Consider the following 16,236-nt stretch of genomic DNA (forward strand, 5'->3'; position numbering starts at 1 on the left):
CAATCTTCAGATAGAGCTGTCTCCTTGTTTTTGTTAATATATGTTGCTAAAACTATTGGGGAAGGAGAAGAGGAACTGACGAGGGACCAGTTTTCAGAGTTATTAAATTGTCTTCTCTGTCTCTTCCTATCCTACCAGCATACACTATTTCTTGTCTGTTTTCAAGATTTCTGCTTATTAATGAGCTGACCTTTTACCCTAATGAGACCTACAGTGTATACCTGAAACGTATCTCTACATGGTCTAGAAATATAAAGCTGTCTTTTATATTTTCCTGTTTATTTTAGCTTGGATCAGCTGCTTGTCTCAACCCTGGACCAGCAAAAACTGCAGTCTGTTTTGTCAGTTGTAGTACCAAAATGTGACATTGCTGCTATGCTCCAAGTTGTCAAAGCACAAGTAAAGGTAAAAAAATTCCAGAAGATAAAACTAGGTTATTGACAGCATTTTGAAGGGTTTTCTTAATGGCAGATAAGATCTCTTCCAAACAGTTTCAGACCTCCTTTAGTAGTCCTGTGGGTGGTTACAGTTGATGCTAGTTTTACTAATGCTAGTTTTTGAATGCCTGCTATAAACCGATAATAGATGTGAATAGTTTGTGTAAGAAAGAGTATTGTTTATCCAGTGCAAAAGCACCTTTGAGCCGCAATAAATAGACCTGGTTTAAGTGGAGAAGTATGCCTCCATTTGAAGTCATCATTACAGCTGAGAACTACTGGGTTTGCCAATAACTGCACATTAGAGTTTAGCTTTCTACCAACCATCTGGGTCAGACTCGCTTTCACTACATTGCAAGGGAAGCTGTGTTCCTCTCTATGACTAGAAGCACTCACCTTTGCTAGAAGCTGCAATGATGGAAATTTGGTTTATTTTGTGTAATGCTGACTGGTAGCTTGCAACACCAGAAAGTGATTTGTGGTGTTTGTAAGAAACTCCTATGACCTTTTTGTTCTGTGGTAAATGGTTATTGCATTGAAATAACCTGCTTAATTATCTAGGTGTTTAAAGAAGGTCTCCAAAGTGAAATGGATTCCAGGACATTACTTCCCTGTTCGCAGTGTTTGTGGAATACATCCTCCCTTTAAAATCAGAAGAGAAGTTGATAAAATAACAACAGCACAGGAGGGAAAACTGCCATCTGGTCAGCATAACTGCTGGCTGAGCTACGTTTAAAGCACTCCCGAGTCTTATTCACAAAGGTTGCTATTTCAAATGTGGAACAGGTTGGGGGTGAACAGGACCTCCCCATAATACACAGCTTTACCTCCTTCCATGGAGAGTGTAGCCAGAGCTTGCAGGTCCCAAGATCTTGGTGAGCCAAGAGGGTTTGGTAGGTTTACTAGTAAAATTAGGATTGTATTGTATTTCTGGCCAAAGGTAATTAAGCATTCTATAAATTATTTTGCATGGGGTCTTGGAGAGATTATTTATTTATGCCACTTTTCAAAGCTAGAGAACAAAAATGTTTATAAAGCTGAACACTTTTTGGAATGCACTCGTTGTCTGCGTAGTTTCTCATCCACGTTTAATCCCAGTATGGCATGTACACTGGAAAATGTCATGCTACTCAAATGCTGGATTTAAATGTACAATAGGACAGTTCTTCACAGTTATGCAATTGCTGAAAAATGAGATGCACTGCCTGATTGAAACTGAGAGCTTCCCTGGAAATAATATGTCATCATCTTTTGCTCTGAACAAGGCTGAATTTACTGCTAGCATTTAAAAAGTGCTACTGCTAAAAAAAATAAATAAATGGGAATATACAGGCATTTTATTATTTATATCTCTATGACCAATGATCTTTGGCTAACAGGCTAAATAAAGATAATCACTGGAGGTCTTGTATGTCTACTGTGTGGCCAAGTAGAGCAATTAGCATCCATAGCCAGGTCTTTGTGCCCCATAGCACACATTAGCTGGGGACAGCAATGACAACTGGGGAGGGAGGAAATGCATGATCTCAACAACTGGAAGAGAGGATTCAGGCTGTATTGCTGACTGGCCCAGGACATGTAGACCTCACACAGCTCTCTGACGTCTGAGCCTCTGTTATTTCTGTTTTCTTTCCCAGTGTGAGCAGAGTAAGTTGTGGTAGCGAGGGTTGGAAAGAACTTGACCTTTTGAACAAAAAGGGTTACTAAAATACTTAATGATCAAAGATACGTGTATGTTTTCCTTACCCTCACTGCATTTTGAAAGGGGCTAGCCTAGTATTTTAACTGATTTTGTTATTTCTAGCCTAACATAAAGTTATTCTCACTTGAGTGCAGTTGAGAAGGGTCTTAATATCTACAAAAGACTGTGGGCTAAGAAGTTCAGCCCTGAGTGCTCCTCTCTCCTCAAGCGCTCATGGACCAGTGATGTGGAGCCAAGTGTCATCAGTTTCTGAAACTGACTCTATGAATTGCAAGGATGCCTCTAATGCAGAAAACTTTCCAGGGCCACTGTTAGCGCGCAGCGAGACCAAGTATTTTACTATTTTTTCACAATCTGTGGTTCCCTGTGCTATTTCAAACAAATAAAAGGCAAACGCTGTGTTAAAATATTGAGTTTAGTGAATTAAATGTGTCATTTCATGCTAAAAAGATTATAGGTTAGTTTCTAGTGACGTTCCATTAATTTTAGCGTTAGCAGTTTCTGGAAATGACTGATGTTGGATCGAAAAAGCTGAGACCCTAGCTTTCTACTCTCCGCTTCTCATGCTCTGCTCCACTGATGTTTAATAGCCCCTTGCTACACCAAATGCCTGCTTATAGTCCCCCTTACACAATAAATTTGTGGTTTCTGTAATAGTGTCTGGTTTTGTCCTAATAACTGTTCAGAAGACAGCACCAGACTTGCTGGATGGGACGACTTCTTTCTTGTAGCAAATTCTGTATTTTGGCAGCAGGCCATCCCTTCGAGGAAATCGGCTTTACACCTATGCTCTGGTCTGGAGCCAAGTTCAGCCCTGCACCAGTCCCTTTCCTGTGCTAGGTACTCCTGTTACAACAGCACAGCTTAGTCCCCTTTGGATCATTAACAGGCTCATAACTTTCATCTTCCAAGTGAAACAGTTTTTCCTGCTGTCCCGTCTAACCTCCTCCAGCTTCAATTTGTAGCCACTGACCCTGTCCAGCACTGCCGAGAAGAAGGTAATGCAATTGCCCTGCATTACATCTTTGTAGCTGCCTTTCAAGGGGAAGGAGAAATCAATAGTGAAAGTGTTAGTAATTCACTGGAAAGTACAGTGCTTGGTCCAGAAATTGGACGGAGACTTTTTAGTTTTGACTGCAAAACGTCAAGTTGTTTACAAGCCTGTGAAAATTAGGCTGCTCAAGGTTTAATCCCCTTCCACCATCTTAATTTTGCTTCCCAGCCTTGAACTGACTGAAGAAACCTTTTCTGTCACCTGAGGAGCTCTGTATGGCTGCTACTCATCTGTAGAGAGCAGAAACGCCTTTAATGTCTCAGTTTCAATTCCTTGAATTGGGTACTGAGAATTTGTTATTTGTGCAGGACCTTGGTCTTGATCTTTAATTTTTGTTTTCTTCTCCTTTCCCATCCTCTCCACCTCCATTTTTCTGCTAGAGCAAAGAAGACACATACTTTGTAGTCTTGCACAAAGAAGAAGGAGCTGGCCTGGGATTTAGTGTTGCTGGAGGAACAGATCTGGAACAGAAATCGGTCACAGTAAGTCATGGCTACAAGTAATTTTTTTAGAAAGCTCACTTTAAGCAAGCTGGTGATTAGATCAAGTGCCCATTTATCAAGTCATTCACAGTCATAAAACTGTGTCTCTCAGAGGTGGCTGTATACCATCTGCTACTGAAATCAGTGTCTGGGAAGTGTAATTTTTATTGTTGGAGATAGATGCCAATTATGTCTTCAGTCTTTAAAAGTCTGCTACTGGATGGGATTAGCTAGATCTGAATCTTCATTCCCAGCCCTTGAAGGTAAACTCCACAGCAAAGTTTTTGAAGGGTTTTGCAAATCCTGTTTCAGACGTCAGCAAACGTTCTGGATTTCATATCACAAATATGTTCTGGTGTTATTAAGACCTGCGGGTGGTCAGTAAATGATGGAGTTGTTTTTTTTTTTTTTAAGCATATACTTATGTATATTAGGTATAAATACAAAATACTATGTATTTTATGTATAAGCATATAATTACAGCATTCTGAACCAAAGGTATTTTGTGGTGCCATTAAGTGATGTTGGTGTGTAAAAAGTCATGCAAAGCACTTTTTGTACTGTTCAAAACCAGGTAAGTGAGATGGAAAAATATAAGACAACCAGTGTCACATATGATAATTAGTTTACAATGTCTTTACAGACAATTTAAATTCTGTGCTGAAAGAGAGAGATTCATTAAGTTCTGAGATTAGAAGGAGGGTATGTCCTCAGGTCTTTGGGCCCTGCAGCAGCCCTTGAAAGAATCTTTTGGGTTTCGGTCTTAGACAAGACCAATGGTGAGACACTGGAACAGGTTGTCCAGAGAATTTGTGGGCGCCTCATCCCTGGAAGTGTTCAAGGCCAGGTTGGATGGGACTTTGAGCAACCTGGTCAAGTGGAAGGTATCCCTTCCACTAGGGAAGGGAGGTTGAAACTAGATGAGCTTTAAGGTCCCTTCTAACCCAAACCACTCTATGATTCGATAATATGATTCTCTGAAACGTATTTTGCATTAAGCAGTGGTTGAGTTAGAACACTGTCACAGTCTAGGAAACTTTACTTATACTTCTCTTGTAGCAAAGGTTGTGTTACCTGTCTCTGGGCCAGCAACTTGCAGTGGCAGCTGCCACCAGGAGGAAGGCTCAACAGTGTCCCACCTCAGAGACTGGGAAACTAACTAAAATTAGGATCTTGATCTCTCTCAGGCTGAGTAGCTAATGAAATCTTTCTCCTGAATGCCATTAGCCATGAGACCAAAACAGTGTCCGCTCCTCCTCTTTCTAGATCCTCTTTGTTCACTGTGTGTGAAGCATGCTTCTTGGTTAGGGAACCATTTTAATGTCCTTGACCTACTGGGGTTCTGGGTCCCCCACTGGATTTAGGGTTGCCACTGGCTGCTGAGCTGCTTAGGTGGGCTGTTCTGCCCACGCTTGGGTGCAGAAATAGAAATGCCTAGTGAGCTTCAAGGTACTGAGGAGTTGAGCATCTGAGGGAAGGCAGCAGGACACAACCCCTGTATTCATTTACCTCTTGCATTTGGATGTCAGTATATGTTATTGAAGCTGTTATTCCAGCGTTGAGTATCTGCTTAGGCTTGCTAGAGATTTATGTCCTTGGATCCACAGGGTTGTGGCAGGTGCCCGTCTCAGCATGGCCCTGCAACAAGAGGGAACAGGAGCCAAAAGGCATCTGATTCCTTGCTGTTAATCTGGGTATTAGGATAAATTCCTAGAGAAAATGCCATGCAGAATTGTGTCCGCAGATTTGCTGCCTCAAACCACATTCTGGCTGCTAAAATTGCAGTGCCTTCTAGGCAAGTCTTTAAATAAAGGGTTTTGAGTCTTTCAGGCAGTTCCTTTCTGTAAGTGGCACACATCTAAGTCTCAGCTGCACTTGCTGGATTTTACTTGAAGTTGAATCTGCTGTCTTTTGTGGAGGTTTTTTTGGGTTTTCTTTCTCTAGAAAAAATTCATTTCAATCCAGTGAATCATCCCTTTGCATCTATTTGCATGGCATTTATCAGCCAAATTGAGATGTTCAGCTATATACTTGTACAGCTGCAGTCAGAGCCTTTCAGTGCACAGATGCTATGCACCACTTAGAAGTGTGCATTTGAAAACAGCACAGGATGCATGTCCTAGTCAGTGTGAATTTGGGGCGTGGGTGTTGCACACTGCAACTCTGTTCTTTGTGTTTGCTGTAGCACAGCTATGGGTTTAACCTGTTACTTGAAGTATGTTAACTGAAGACTCTAAAGAGTTCAGTGATGGTAGAAGTGATTTGTGATGTTACATGTTTGTGATGTATCCTGGTTTGTCTGGGGATAGAGTCAATTTTCTTCCTAGAATCACAGAATCAACCAGGTTTGAAAAGACCTTTAAGGTCACCAAGTCCAACCATTACGCCAGCACTGACAAGTCCACCACTGAACCATGTCACTAAGGGCATCTACATAGTCTCTGAACACTTCCAGGGATGGTGACTCCACCACATCTCTGGGCAGCCTGTCACAATGCCTGAACACCCTCTCTCTGAAGAAATTCTTCCTAATATCCGATCTTAGTGCAACTTGAGGCTACTACTTCTTGTCCTATTACTTGTTACTTGGGAAAAGAGACCATCCACCTCCCCTCTCCATCCTCCTTTCAGGTAGTTGTAGAGGGCGACAAGGTTCCCCTTGAGCTTTCTCTTCTTCAGACTAAACACCACCAGTTCCCTCGGCCATTCCCCACAGGAGTTGTGCTCCAAGTAAAAGTAAAGTAGCTGGGTAGAGGGTAAAGTTGCTGGTACAGTGTTGCGTTTTGTATTTAGGGTGACAATAATCTTGGTAACACACCAATGTTTAGTTGTTGCCAAGTAGTGTTTATGCTAGGTCAGAAACTTTCCAGCTTCTCATGCCCTATCAGTGAGAAGGTTCAAGCATCACAAGAAGTTGAGAGGAAACATAGCCAGCACAGCTGACCAAAACTGTCCAAGGGATATTCCATACCATATAAAGTCGTGCTCAGCATATAAACCAGGGACAGTTTGCTGGGGAGGGGTTGATTGTTGCTCATGGATGGGCAGGGAGTGAGTCAGTGCTTGGTGAGCAATTTTACTATGCATCACTTGCAGTTTTATTGCTGAATTTTATTTCTCTTTTTGTTTTCTCCCTTTTCATTACAATTATTATTACTAATATTAGTATTAAATTGTACTTGTAGTTCTTAAACTGTTCTTACCTCAACCCAGGCATTTTACTTTCTTCTGATTCTCCTTCCTATCCCACCACGATTGGGAGGAGTGAGCAAGCAGCTGCGTGATGCTTTGTTGCCAGCTGGGGTTAAACCATGACAATTCTCTAAGTGGTTTTGATTGTCTTTGGGTTAGAAATAACAATGCAATAATAGCATCTTTTCCTCTGCTTCCTCCCCCATCCTGAAATGCAGTTTTTGTCCAGTCACTTAGGCTTTAGTATTTGAGGATGTTTGTTGGAACAAATGTTGTGTGCTTGATATCTGGGCAGTGGGCACTGGTTGCAAACTTTGGTATGGTTTCCATGTTGCCCTTGACCACTAGAGCACTCTGTGTGGTCATGAGGTTAAAGCATCCTGAAGTTAAAATCTTTCTTGTAGGTCCACAGAGTGTTTTCAAAGGGAGTGGCATCTCAAGAAGGGACTATTCATCGAGGAGATCTTGTTGTGTCAATCAACGGCAAGTCTCTTGAGAACTCAGTCCATGGGGATGTCCTGACTACTCTTCATCAGGCAAGACTGTACAGATATGCGGTCATTGTCATCCAGAAGGAAAAAGACAAAGCAAACAATCCCTCCAGACTTGAGATATCAGCTACTGGCAGAAAATGTGTGGGGTCTGGAAAGGATGTTTCCATGGAAATGGGAACAGGTATGATCTTTGTCCAAGAACAGTTGGAAGGATTCCCTTGCAGAGCAGACTGAAGGAAAAACGTCCATGTGTTTTAGATTAAAAGCATCTGTGCCTTATGTGATTGAAGGGAGCAAATGAAATTACCTTTAAATTTTAGGCTGCAAAGTCTCTTTGGAGCCTTAAATGCAGTTTGGGTTGGGTTTTTTAAAATATCATAACTAGGGAGAAACTTAAAAGGGCATTTAGGGCCTAATCCAATTTCTACTAAAGTTAGTGATTCCACATGTTACTCCAATCCAGGATAAACTCCTTTTAAGTAATAACAGTAGTCAGTGCAAGAAAACAACCAACCAAAAAAAAAAATCCAAACAAAAAGCCCCAACAACTTCAAGGAATATCTCAAACCCTGCAGTTTGTTATATGTAGAGACTAAACTTGCTCTTTGTAATAGCAGATTTCATACTGTTTCTACTAAAAACGTAGAAAAAATTATTTGATATTACAGTAAGTGGAGCTAAACCCAATTGATGTCAGCCATCAAGTAGGAAACTAGGGGTAAGTAAGTGAAAATGTATCAGTGGAATAGTAAGTTCTTATTTGGGAATAAGACAGCATTCCAGTGTGAAGGCTGCGCATAGGGTGTTACAAACATAACTCTCAAATTGTTTGTGGAATTAAGACACAACTTAGTACCTATATCCTTCAGTCCTGCTCTGCTGCAGTGTCCCAGGGAGGGAGTGGGCAGTGGCTACAGCTTATTCTGAGAGGCTTGTTGATGTGGCTTCCCCTGCCTTCCAGGGCAATACTAGGCACTCTGCTCAGACCACCTCAAAACCAGGATATAGAGCTGCCACTCACCCAGCTTTAACCCGTTGGGCATAATCACTACTATTTGTAGCAGTTTTTCACTGCTTTCACTGCGTTTTATAATACAGCTTAAAAGAAATACGAAGCAGTCTGTAAATGAATGGATCAGACTTTCTGGAATTGCTCCCATGGGTATAATATATGTAATTAATTCAGAATTACATTGTACCCGAAACTCCCTGCTTCTTCACGTTGACAGATGCAGACTGTCTGCTGGAAGCAGGCACTAGGGGGCAACGTTATCGCATAAACAACATGCTGCCGGGTTATTAACAACTCGTTTCCATCCTGTGGGGCAAAGCACATCTTCAGATGTTTTAGATAACATTTAAAGTTGTCTGAGATAATGGTAGCAGTAATTTGTGATAATGCAGACTGCATAATTTTTGCATTCACACAGGGCAAAGGGGGCCTTGTTTTCCAAAATCATAGATCTGTTTCCCCATAAGCAAAATAATATTTTGTCAGCTACAGCAATATTGTATTCTAAAAGTATCTGCTGTGTAAGGATGCACCCTGCAGGTATTTATGGTTATTTTCATAGATATGAGACTAGAAACACTGGTGAAAACTTCACACTGGTGAGTGATTACAGATGTTTCTTAGAGAGGATAGAACATGTTTGTTTACTGTAATATTTCATGTATTACTGTTATTTAAAAATATGTGGTTCATTGAATAAACAATAGGAACAAAAAGGGGAAAGAAATGCTCTCCACTCACTGTTTTTGTACTTTTTTCAGTTATTTTGTTGATATTTACAGTCTTTGCTAAATTTGCTAAACTTTAAGGGGGGGGGGAGGAGGGAAGGGAAAGCTGTGGCAGGTGTTTGTTGAACATACAACATTAGAATATCTCTGTGCATAAATGCATTTTGTACTGTCTCCCCTTCACAGCTGCAATAATACACATTCACTTCTGAGAAACTGGGTGGCAACATGTTCTGATCTGAATATGAACTGACCTCTGACTTGCTTTGTCACTGCAGCAAAAACAAACCCAACCAGACACAACTTGCAATTTACTGTTAACTATGTAACAATATGTTATGTGTATATTCAGATCCAAACCTGGATATGAATGATGTCATCTGCGTTGAATTGCTGAAAACCTCTGCTGGCTTGGGATTCAGTCTTGATGGTGGAAAAGCTTCCATTGCTGGAGATAGGCCCTTGCTTGTGAAAAGAATATTTAAAGGTACTATAAGCATGCAGTGAATATTATCACAGTTTTCCTTTACTGCATTGTACAGACATTTTAAATCTTGGGGTCATTATTTTTCTTGAAACAGGAGTCGTTTTTGTGGTCCTTGTTTCTTACCACTTACTAGCCAAAGTGGTCATTTAAAGAAAACTCCTGGGATTGCATCTGCTAGTAAATGTTTGTGAAGCAATCTGGTTTACTAAATATGATGTAGTTCCTTCCTGGGCTTGCCCACTATTCTTAGACATTAAATTACAGCAGTGATATCATATATAACAGTTTGAGAAGTTCATGCTTTGCCCAGTTCTCTTTTCTAAGAAAACCACAGTGCAGATAATCAGTGTGGTTCTGAAGCACCATCCTGCATTATACCCAATTATTATACCTTTTTTCTTTTTTCTTTTTTTTTTTTCTTTCTGTTAGATATCAGTGTTAGCTTTCATTAAGATATGTGATGTTGGTATTCAAAAACTGCCACTCTTGGATGCTTTGTGTGTCAGCGGGTAAATAAACTTACATGAACTGTGCATAGAAAGGGAACTGCCTGATCCCAGAACTATGCTGTCATTTTAATATGTCTTAGTCTGTGATTCACTTCAGTGAAAAATACAGCACTTTCTAAAGGAAGCTGAAACTCTCAAAGAAGCTGCAGGTGCACAGCATTTTTTGCAGGATTACTTTTCTGTGGTTTATTCTCTCATCAAGGAAGAGAAAAATCACATTGTTATTTTCTGAATTGCTCTGAATCATTTTTTGCCAGTGTGTTTGGTTTCCCCTCTTTAGAAAATTATTCTAAGGGTAAAGGGTATGTTTAATTTTTGAGCTTATTAATTTATATCCTCAGAAACAGTCCTTCTCCCCTCCCTGTGATGGCTGGTGTTAGTTAAATTATCTTTGTAGAAAACATCATTTCATCACCAGTCAAGGGTGCGCCCCTCTGTAGGACCTGTTTCTGTGTCTGGTGTGTTTGTCCTAAGTTTGCTGTATTTCATTTGTTCATTGCTGTTACCTGGGTTTTACAATCTACTGCATTATTTGCTTATTAAAATTCCATTAGAGAAAAAACCTCCAAGCCATATACAACCTCTGTGTTTGTTTAATCAACCATGTTTTCATACAGCTACAGAGATAATGTACAGCATATTTCATGCACTCATGCTGCTTCCTTCAAAAATGGATGTTTTTCTGAGAACAACAATTTATCTTGGTTAAAATAATGTTTTCTGTGAGGTGCAGCCTGGGATAGGTTGCTGGAGCTGAGCTGAGCATAAGTGATTTCTACTGAAATTGCCACTGTTGGGAAAAATGGTTTATTTGCTGTTCATCACAGTGCAAAGCAAAATTTTAATTTTTGTGTGTTTACCTTTTTGTGTGCTTGTGTGTGGTTTTTTTCGGGTGTGTGCTCTTACGTTGACTTTTTTCCTCTTTTGCTCCTAGGTGGTGCTGCGGAGCAGTCTGGAACCATAGAAAGTGGAGACGAAATTCTTGCTGTTAGTGGAAAGTCATTGCTTGGTCTCATGCATTACGATGCCTGGAACATTATTAAATCTGTGCCAGAGGGCCCTGTTCAGTTACTAATCAGAAAACACAGAACTTCAGTGTGATAGAATCACTACATCTGATCACACTTACCAAGACAAAACCTTTAAACCTGGCTAGAAGCTTTGTTTCTAAAGCCACACAGAAGTGTCTTAATGCTCTACAGAGAGGTGCTAAGAGCCTTGGAGAACCACTGAGCAAGGATGTGATGAGCATCATAAAATCTCACCTAATTATCGAGGATGAAGGAAGCCAAAAGTTAGAGACATTTTTGTATTATGTGGCAGTTTTAATGGAACTTCAAGACCTCTCCTGGGTTTGATTTAAAGTATTTTAATCACAATAAATAACACTGTGCCTGTCCCTAATATTTTAGTATCTGCAGAGCGTTGGGAGTATAACTTGTTGGTTGCCATCCTGTTGACAAGGATGAGTATTTAGCCTGTACTATATTATGTAGCTGTAATAAGACTTCAGGATACTTACCTAGGGTTCGGTCCTTTTTTTGTTGTAATAAGAGAATGTCTGGAACAATCTCACTTTATTCTTCTAAGTGCAGTTTTGCTAAGAATGCATGACAAAAGAGTATAATTTTGCACAACTTTTATGGCTAAAACATGAGCATTTTATTGCAAAGCTGAAAAATCCTTTTAAAACTGATCAACTAACTCAGTATCCACCACAACTGAATCTGCTCTTGGATGCAACTTGTATCTGAAAGCACTTGACATTAATGCAGTAGAAATTTGTGAGCAAGAAAATCATGTCCAAATGATAGGTGATTGTCCACAAAGGGGTAGACTGAGATGTTAGTTGTGATTAAAATGAGAGCAACAAAAATCGGGGCCTGAATTGTCAAATTTAGGCTTTTAATGTTAGGCACCTTTAAAACACATATATTTTTAAAAGAGAGAGAATTTCAAGTGCAGAGCACTTGTGCATCCCACAGACTTCAGCTACAGCTAAGTACGTCACAAAGCCAGGCTGCTTTTTTTTGGCAGCAAGAGAATTAAGGCTGCCTGACTTGAAAGACTCAGGCTGGAGAATGGCAGTCTAGTAGGGATTATAAGAGATTAAATCTGAACTGGCTGTATTTGTGGCTTTTAATCGCTCTTTTTTGTTTTCTCCTGTCCAATACCTATTTTTGCTTGTGTGAAACTGGGTAAGGAAGTTTGTGGAACATACAAGTGCACCCACCTGCATCAGGAACAGGCTGATGCCTGAGGCTTCTGGGTGATGAAACTGAAAACTGTGTAGATGGGAGAAACCATGAAGTTAGATACAGCAAAACTGAAAGGGTTGCTGTGCTATGGATGCTTACTTTGGATTTTCTCACCTCTACTAGACAGCAGGGGTATCAGTAGCAAGCCATGCTACTGTTACTTACAGTCTGCTGTGTTGGGAGGAAAGTGTATGGTGCAAAAGATTAGACTCTGTTATTTCTCTTTGTACATCTGGGATAGCTAAACAACATAAAAGAAATGCAGGAGGAAATGGGCCAGTGTCCTTATCAGCTGAGAACAAGTTGTTTGTTCCAGAGTGTTCAGGTTGTTTGTCGTGGTAGGCTGAAGACTGCTTGCAGCCAACATGCCCAGCATGAAGAGCTTTCAGCCTGAAACCAGTCCAAATCTGACATGCTGCCTACATTCATAGTAAGCCAAGACACTATGTAGCTGTTACAAAAAGGTCTGGGCTTGTTGCTTGGCCCTACCCCAAGACCATACTATAGTTCAGTTTATTTACATTCATTCCACAGTGAGTACTTGGAGCATATGCTCCCAGGTTACTGGAGCTCTCACTTTGGTTCATTTCTGTGACAGCTTCATTAGCCTGCAACTCATGATGATCAGAGGAATATTCAGTTCTGTGAGGCAACCAGATGAGCAAAAAAGATGTGCAGTGTTTGCCTAAAAACGAGCAGATTAAATTCTTTTTCAGTGACATATTAGCATGTGAATCCAGGAAGAGATGCCACTTTGGTTACAGGAAAGGGAATACTGTACTGCTTTGCCTGCAGGATTTCTGTTAAAACTAATTCAGGTTAAGTGCTGTGAAATGACTCTGGAGTTGGGTCACCTGTGACCCCAAAGCTCAGACACTCTGTCAGGACTGGTCCTTGCCTCTGGTCACCTTTGTGGTGGGAGAAGCTTCAGGAGGATGCAGCACTTGGGGTCAGAGAATCACACTGAGGTTGCAGGCCTGCACTGGGATAAAAAAGGTTACCCTTGCATATTTGCTGAAAACAGGGAGAAGATATTTGGCAATGGCAATTAAATGGTGAGGCCTTGTTCAGGAGTGACCAAAATCTGACTGTAATAGCGTGTATAATAGATACATAAAATGCATGTGGAATTTAATGCAGCGTAGTGAGTACATACCTGTATACGTATAATACGTACAAGTGCAGTACTGACTTTTTGCTATTTTAATGTGGTAAATCAGAATCGTGTTTTAGGAAATGGCTTTTTTTTTTTTTTTCCTTTTTTCAGTCCACAGTTTAAAATTTTGGAGGTTCCAACATGGGGAGGTGTATGTCTCCCTCACTCATAAACTGGTGTAGCTCAAAGGTAAAGTCTTCATTTTGTAAATTAAGCTCAATTTGAGGTGTCCTAAGATGATACGTGGTGAGTATTTTCAGACGCTTATTTGCAGGTACTGTTCATTGTGAGTGATTTAGAAGGCTTTCATTTTTCAGTAATCAAGTACTGTTCAGTATTTTATTTTACATGCACGTAGATATGTGTTGGCTGAGTAACAGCAAGGAAAAGCGGGGATTTTTTGTGTGTGATTCAGTAGTGGCTATAATTTAAAAGATAGGTTTAATATTTTAAGTCTGATAGTTACTATGGGGTAGAATGATACACTACTAACATTAGAGCAAGAAAAAGAATAGTATTTAACCCTGTTTCTGTTCCTGAAAATACTTTTTGTGTGTGTGTGTGTGTAAAAGAACCAAAAAAACATCTTTACAGATGCTAGCAGTGTTGATACAATTACAGTAGCATTTCCTGATGTCTTTGTGGGGGGGGGGACTTTCCCTATAAGGCCCCAGGAATTGTGCAATATGGGTGTCTGGTTAGATCAAACAGATGTAGTGAACCTCCAGTTATGCACCTGGCAAAGTCAATGTTATTTTTCCGAGAGCCTGGTTGCACTAAGATGACAGAGGGCGTTGCATTAGTTCATCAGTATTCAGTAGGTTCATGAGCATTTTTGGCCCTGGTGTTTGTATATCAGTCCACACGGTGATGCTTTTCCATGCCACAGGGCTGGCCAAGCTCTAGGAGAGTGTAGACTCTACAGAGATTGCAGCTGCATCTTGGAAGACCAAAAAAATCAGGATGAAGTTATGCACTTGGTTCACAACTCTACCAGGGACCTGAAGGCATTCAGATAAGGTGAATTTGCTCTTAGATGGAGGAGGTCTGGTGGATGCCTTTGCCATTCCCAGGCCTGGGGCAGCTCAGAGTGCGCATCCTGGATATGAGAGTGGGCTCCGGTGTGATACTGCCATTGCATATTCTGCAGCCTTTCGTGCCTGGAGATTCTGTCTGGGTTCTGTGGGGACCACATCTGAATTAAAAACTGTGAGATTAGGCCTGAATTAGGGAGAGAACATCTGAGTACTTTCTTGCTAAAAAAATAATACGAGTTCAGATAAGTATTAAGAAGCCTGTTGAGTGATTCGTATTCTCTAATGACCTTCGCTTAAAATTAACTCTAGTTAATTTTAATAGTTCTGCAGTGGTTCTTGTCAAAATCTGAATGAACTGCGTGCAGATGGGGATATTTACCTGCTTCTATGTTTAGGGTATGTAAATGTACAAGTGGAAATATTGATGAGCAGTAGACTAGATCATGTGAGAAATGGGGATCCCACTGTACTTGGTTTTTGTGTGTTAGGCTGATACACTTATTGTATGATACTGTATATTTACACTTTTATTTATATAAATAAAACTTCTTAATGAAAACTGTTTAATATGCCTTGTATATTATAAAAAAGTGAGTGCAATAACATGAAATAGATTGTACATTTTTCAATTTGCTGTCTCTGTTATGTAAATCTGTATCTCCATAAACTGTTTTGTTTGGGTTTTTTAGTGATTTTGAAAATAAATGGTATCCTTAGTACTCCTCTAGATATTTATTTCTCTTATGCCAAAGTCTGTCTGCTCCACAGCTGGAACTGGCATGGCAGGAGCAAGGTTGTCGGGGAGAGTGCAGTGAAAGGCTAAATGTTAATGCTTTCCAGATGTGCATCTAAGCTAGAAATAAAAAAAACACCCTCTAAGAACTGTCATTCAGTGTTAAGAGGATTAAAGCATTTAAGAAGTGTTACAATATGTGTTATAATGCCTGCTTTGCTATCTCGGAAGCTGTGCTTTGTTTTTTCCTGCTAGGAAAATGCAGAGGGCAAAGGTGAAATGCGGAGTTTTCATCAAGAGCAGCAGTCTCTGGATCACATTGTATATCAGTCTGTATACCTCCTGCACAGCCCCCAGGCTATAAGGTATCTGGTTGTATGTGTAGGGAATAAGTACATACAGCTCGTCCTAGCCTGGTATTTGTTCTTGTCTTCCACCTGCCCCAGTGATAACACCAAGCTGGTACGATGAGCTGAGCTGGAGAGAGCCTCTCTGTGAATGGTTGGAGATGTGGAGGAGCTCACAGTGGGAGGTGGATGCTATAACCTTCCAAGTGGGAAAGTTTGCATTGAGTGTTGCACCTTTCTGCAGACACATCTGGCTTCACTGTCACTGCACAGCATCTTGATGCAAGCCTGTCTCCCAGAATGATGAGGCAGCCCAGAAAGCCCTCCTCACACTGCTCTGACACGGGGAATGCCAGAGGTGCCCAAAATGCTGCTCTGCCTGGCACTGCACAGACATGCCAGCTACTCAGTGTAGGGTGAGCTGAGCTGGAGGAAGGAGCTTGTGAGTTAAGTGTTTATATCCATGTCACAAGCCCATGTGCTGGGTTGGGCACTCATGGCTGGAAACTCCCACCGAGTTCATAGCACAGCACAGTACAGTCCTGTCCTCTCCTTGGTGCACTCACAGCGTTTGCCTGCATCTCTCCTGCCATGCCTTGCAAACCTCA

General features: G+C 40.8%; 1 protein-coding gene across 7 annotated transcripts in view; it reads left to right on the top strand.

Annotated features, from left to right (window-relative positions):
- Positions 1-15,275, top strand: part of PDZD2 (PDZ domain containing 2) — a 206,084-nt gene extending 190,809 nt beyond the window's left edge. For all 7 annotated transcript variants that reach the window (XM_061469554.1, XM_061469556.1, XM_061469557.1 and 4 more), the window contains 5 exons: positions 288-405; positions 3,574-3,675; positions 7,272-7,542; positions 9,454-9,588; positions 11,032-15,275. In XM_061469554.1, the coding sequence (XP_061325538.1) occupies positions 288-405; positions 3,574-3,675; positions 7,272-7,542; positions 9,454-9,588; positions 11,032-11,198 (793 nt within the window). In that variant the 3' untranslated portion in view covers positions 11,199-15,275. The remainder of the gene's footprint in view (positions 1-287; positions 406-3,573; positions 3,676-7,271; positions 7,543-9,453; positions 9,589-11,031) is intronic.
- The last annotated feature ends 961 nt before the right edge of the window (positions 15,276-16,236 follow it).

The sequence above is a fragment of the Pezoporus flaviventris genome, unplaced genomic scaffold (genome assembly GCF_033815535.1).
Source record: "Pezoporus flaviventris isolate CSIRO_AGI_PZ_B2104156 unplaced genomic scaffold, CSIRO_AGI_Pfla_v1 ptg000057l, whole genome shotgun sequence".
In the NCBI taxonomy this organism is placed as follows: domain Eukaryota; kingdom Metazoa; phylum Chordata; class Aves; order Psittaciformes; family Psittacidae; genus Pezoporus; species Pezoporus flaviventris.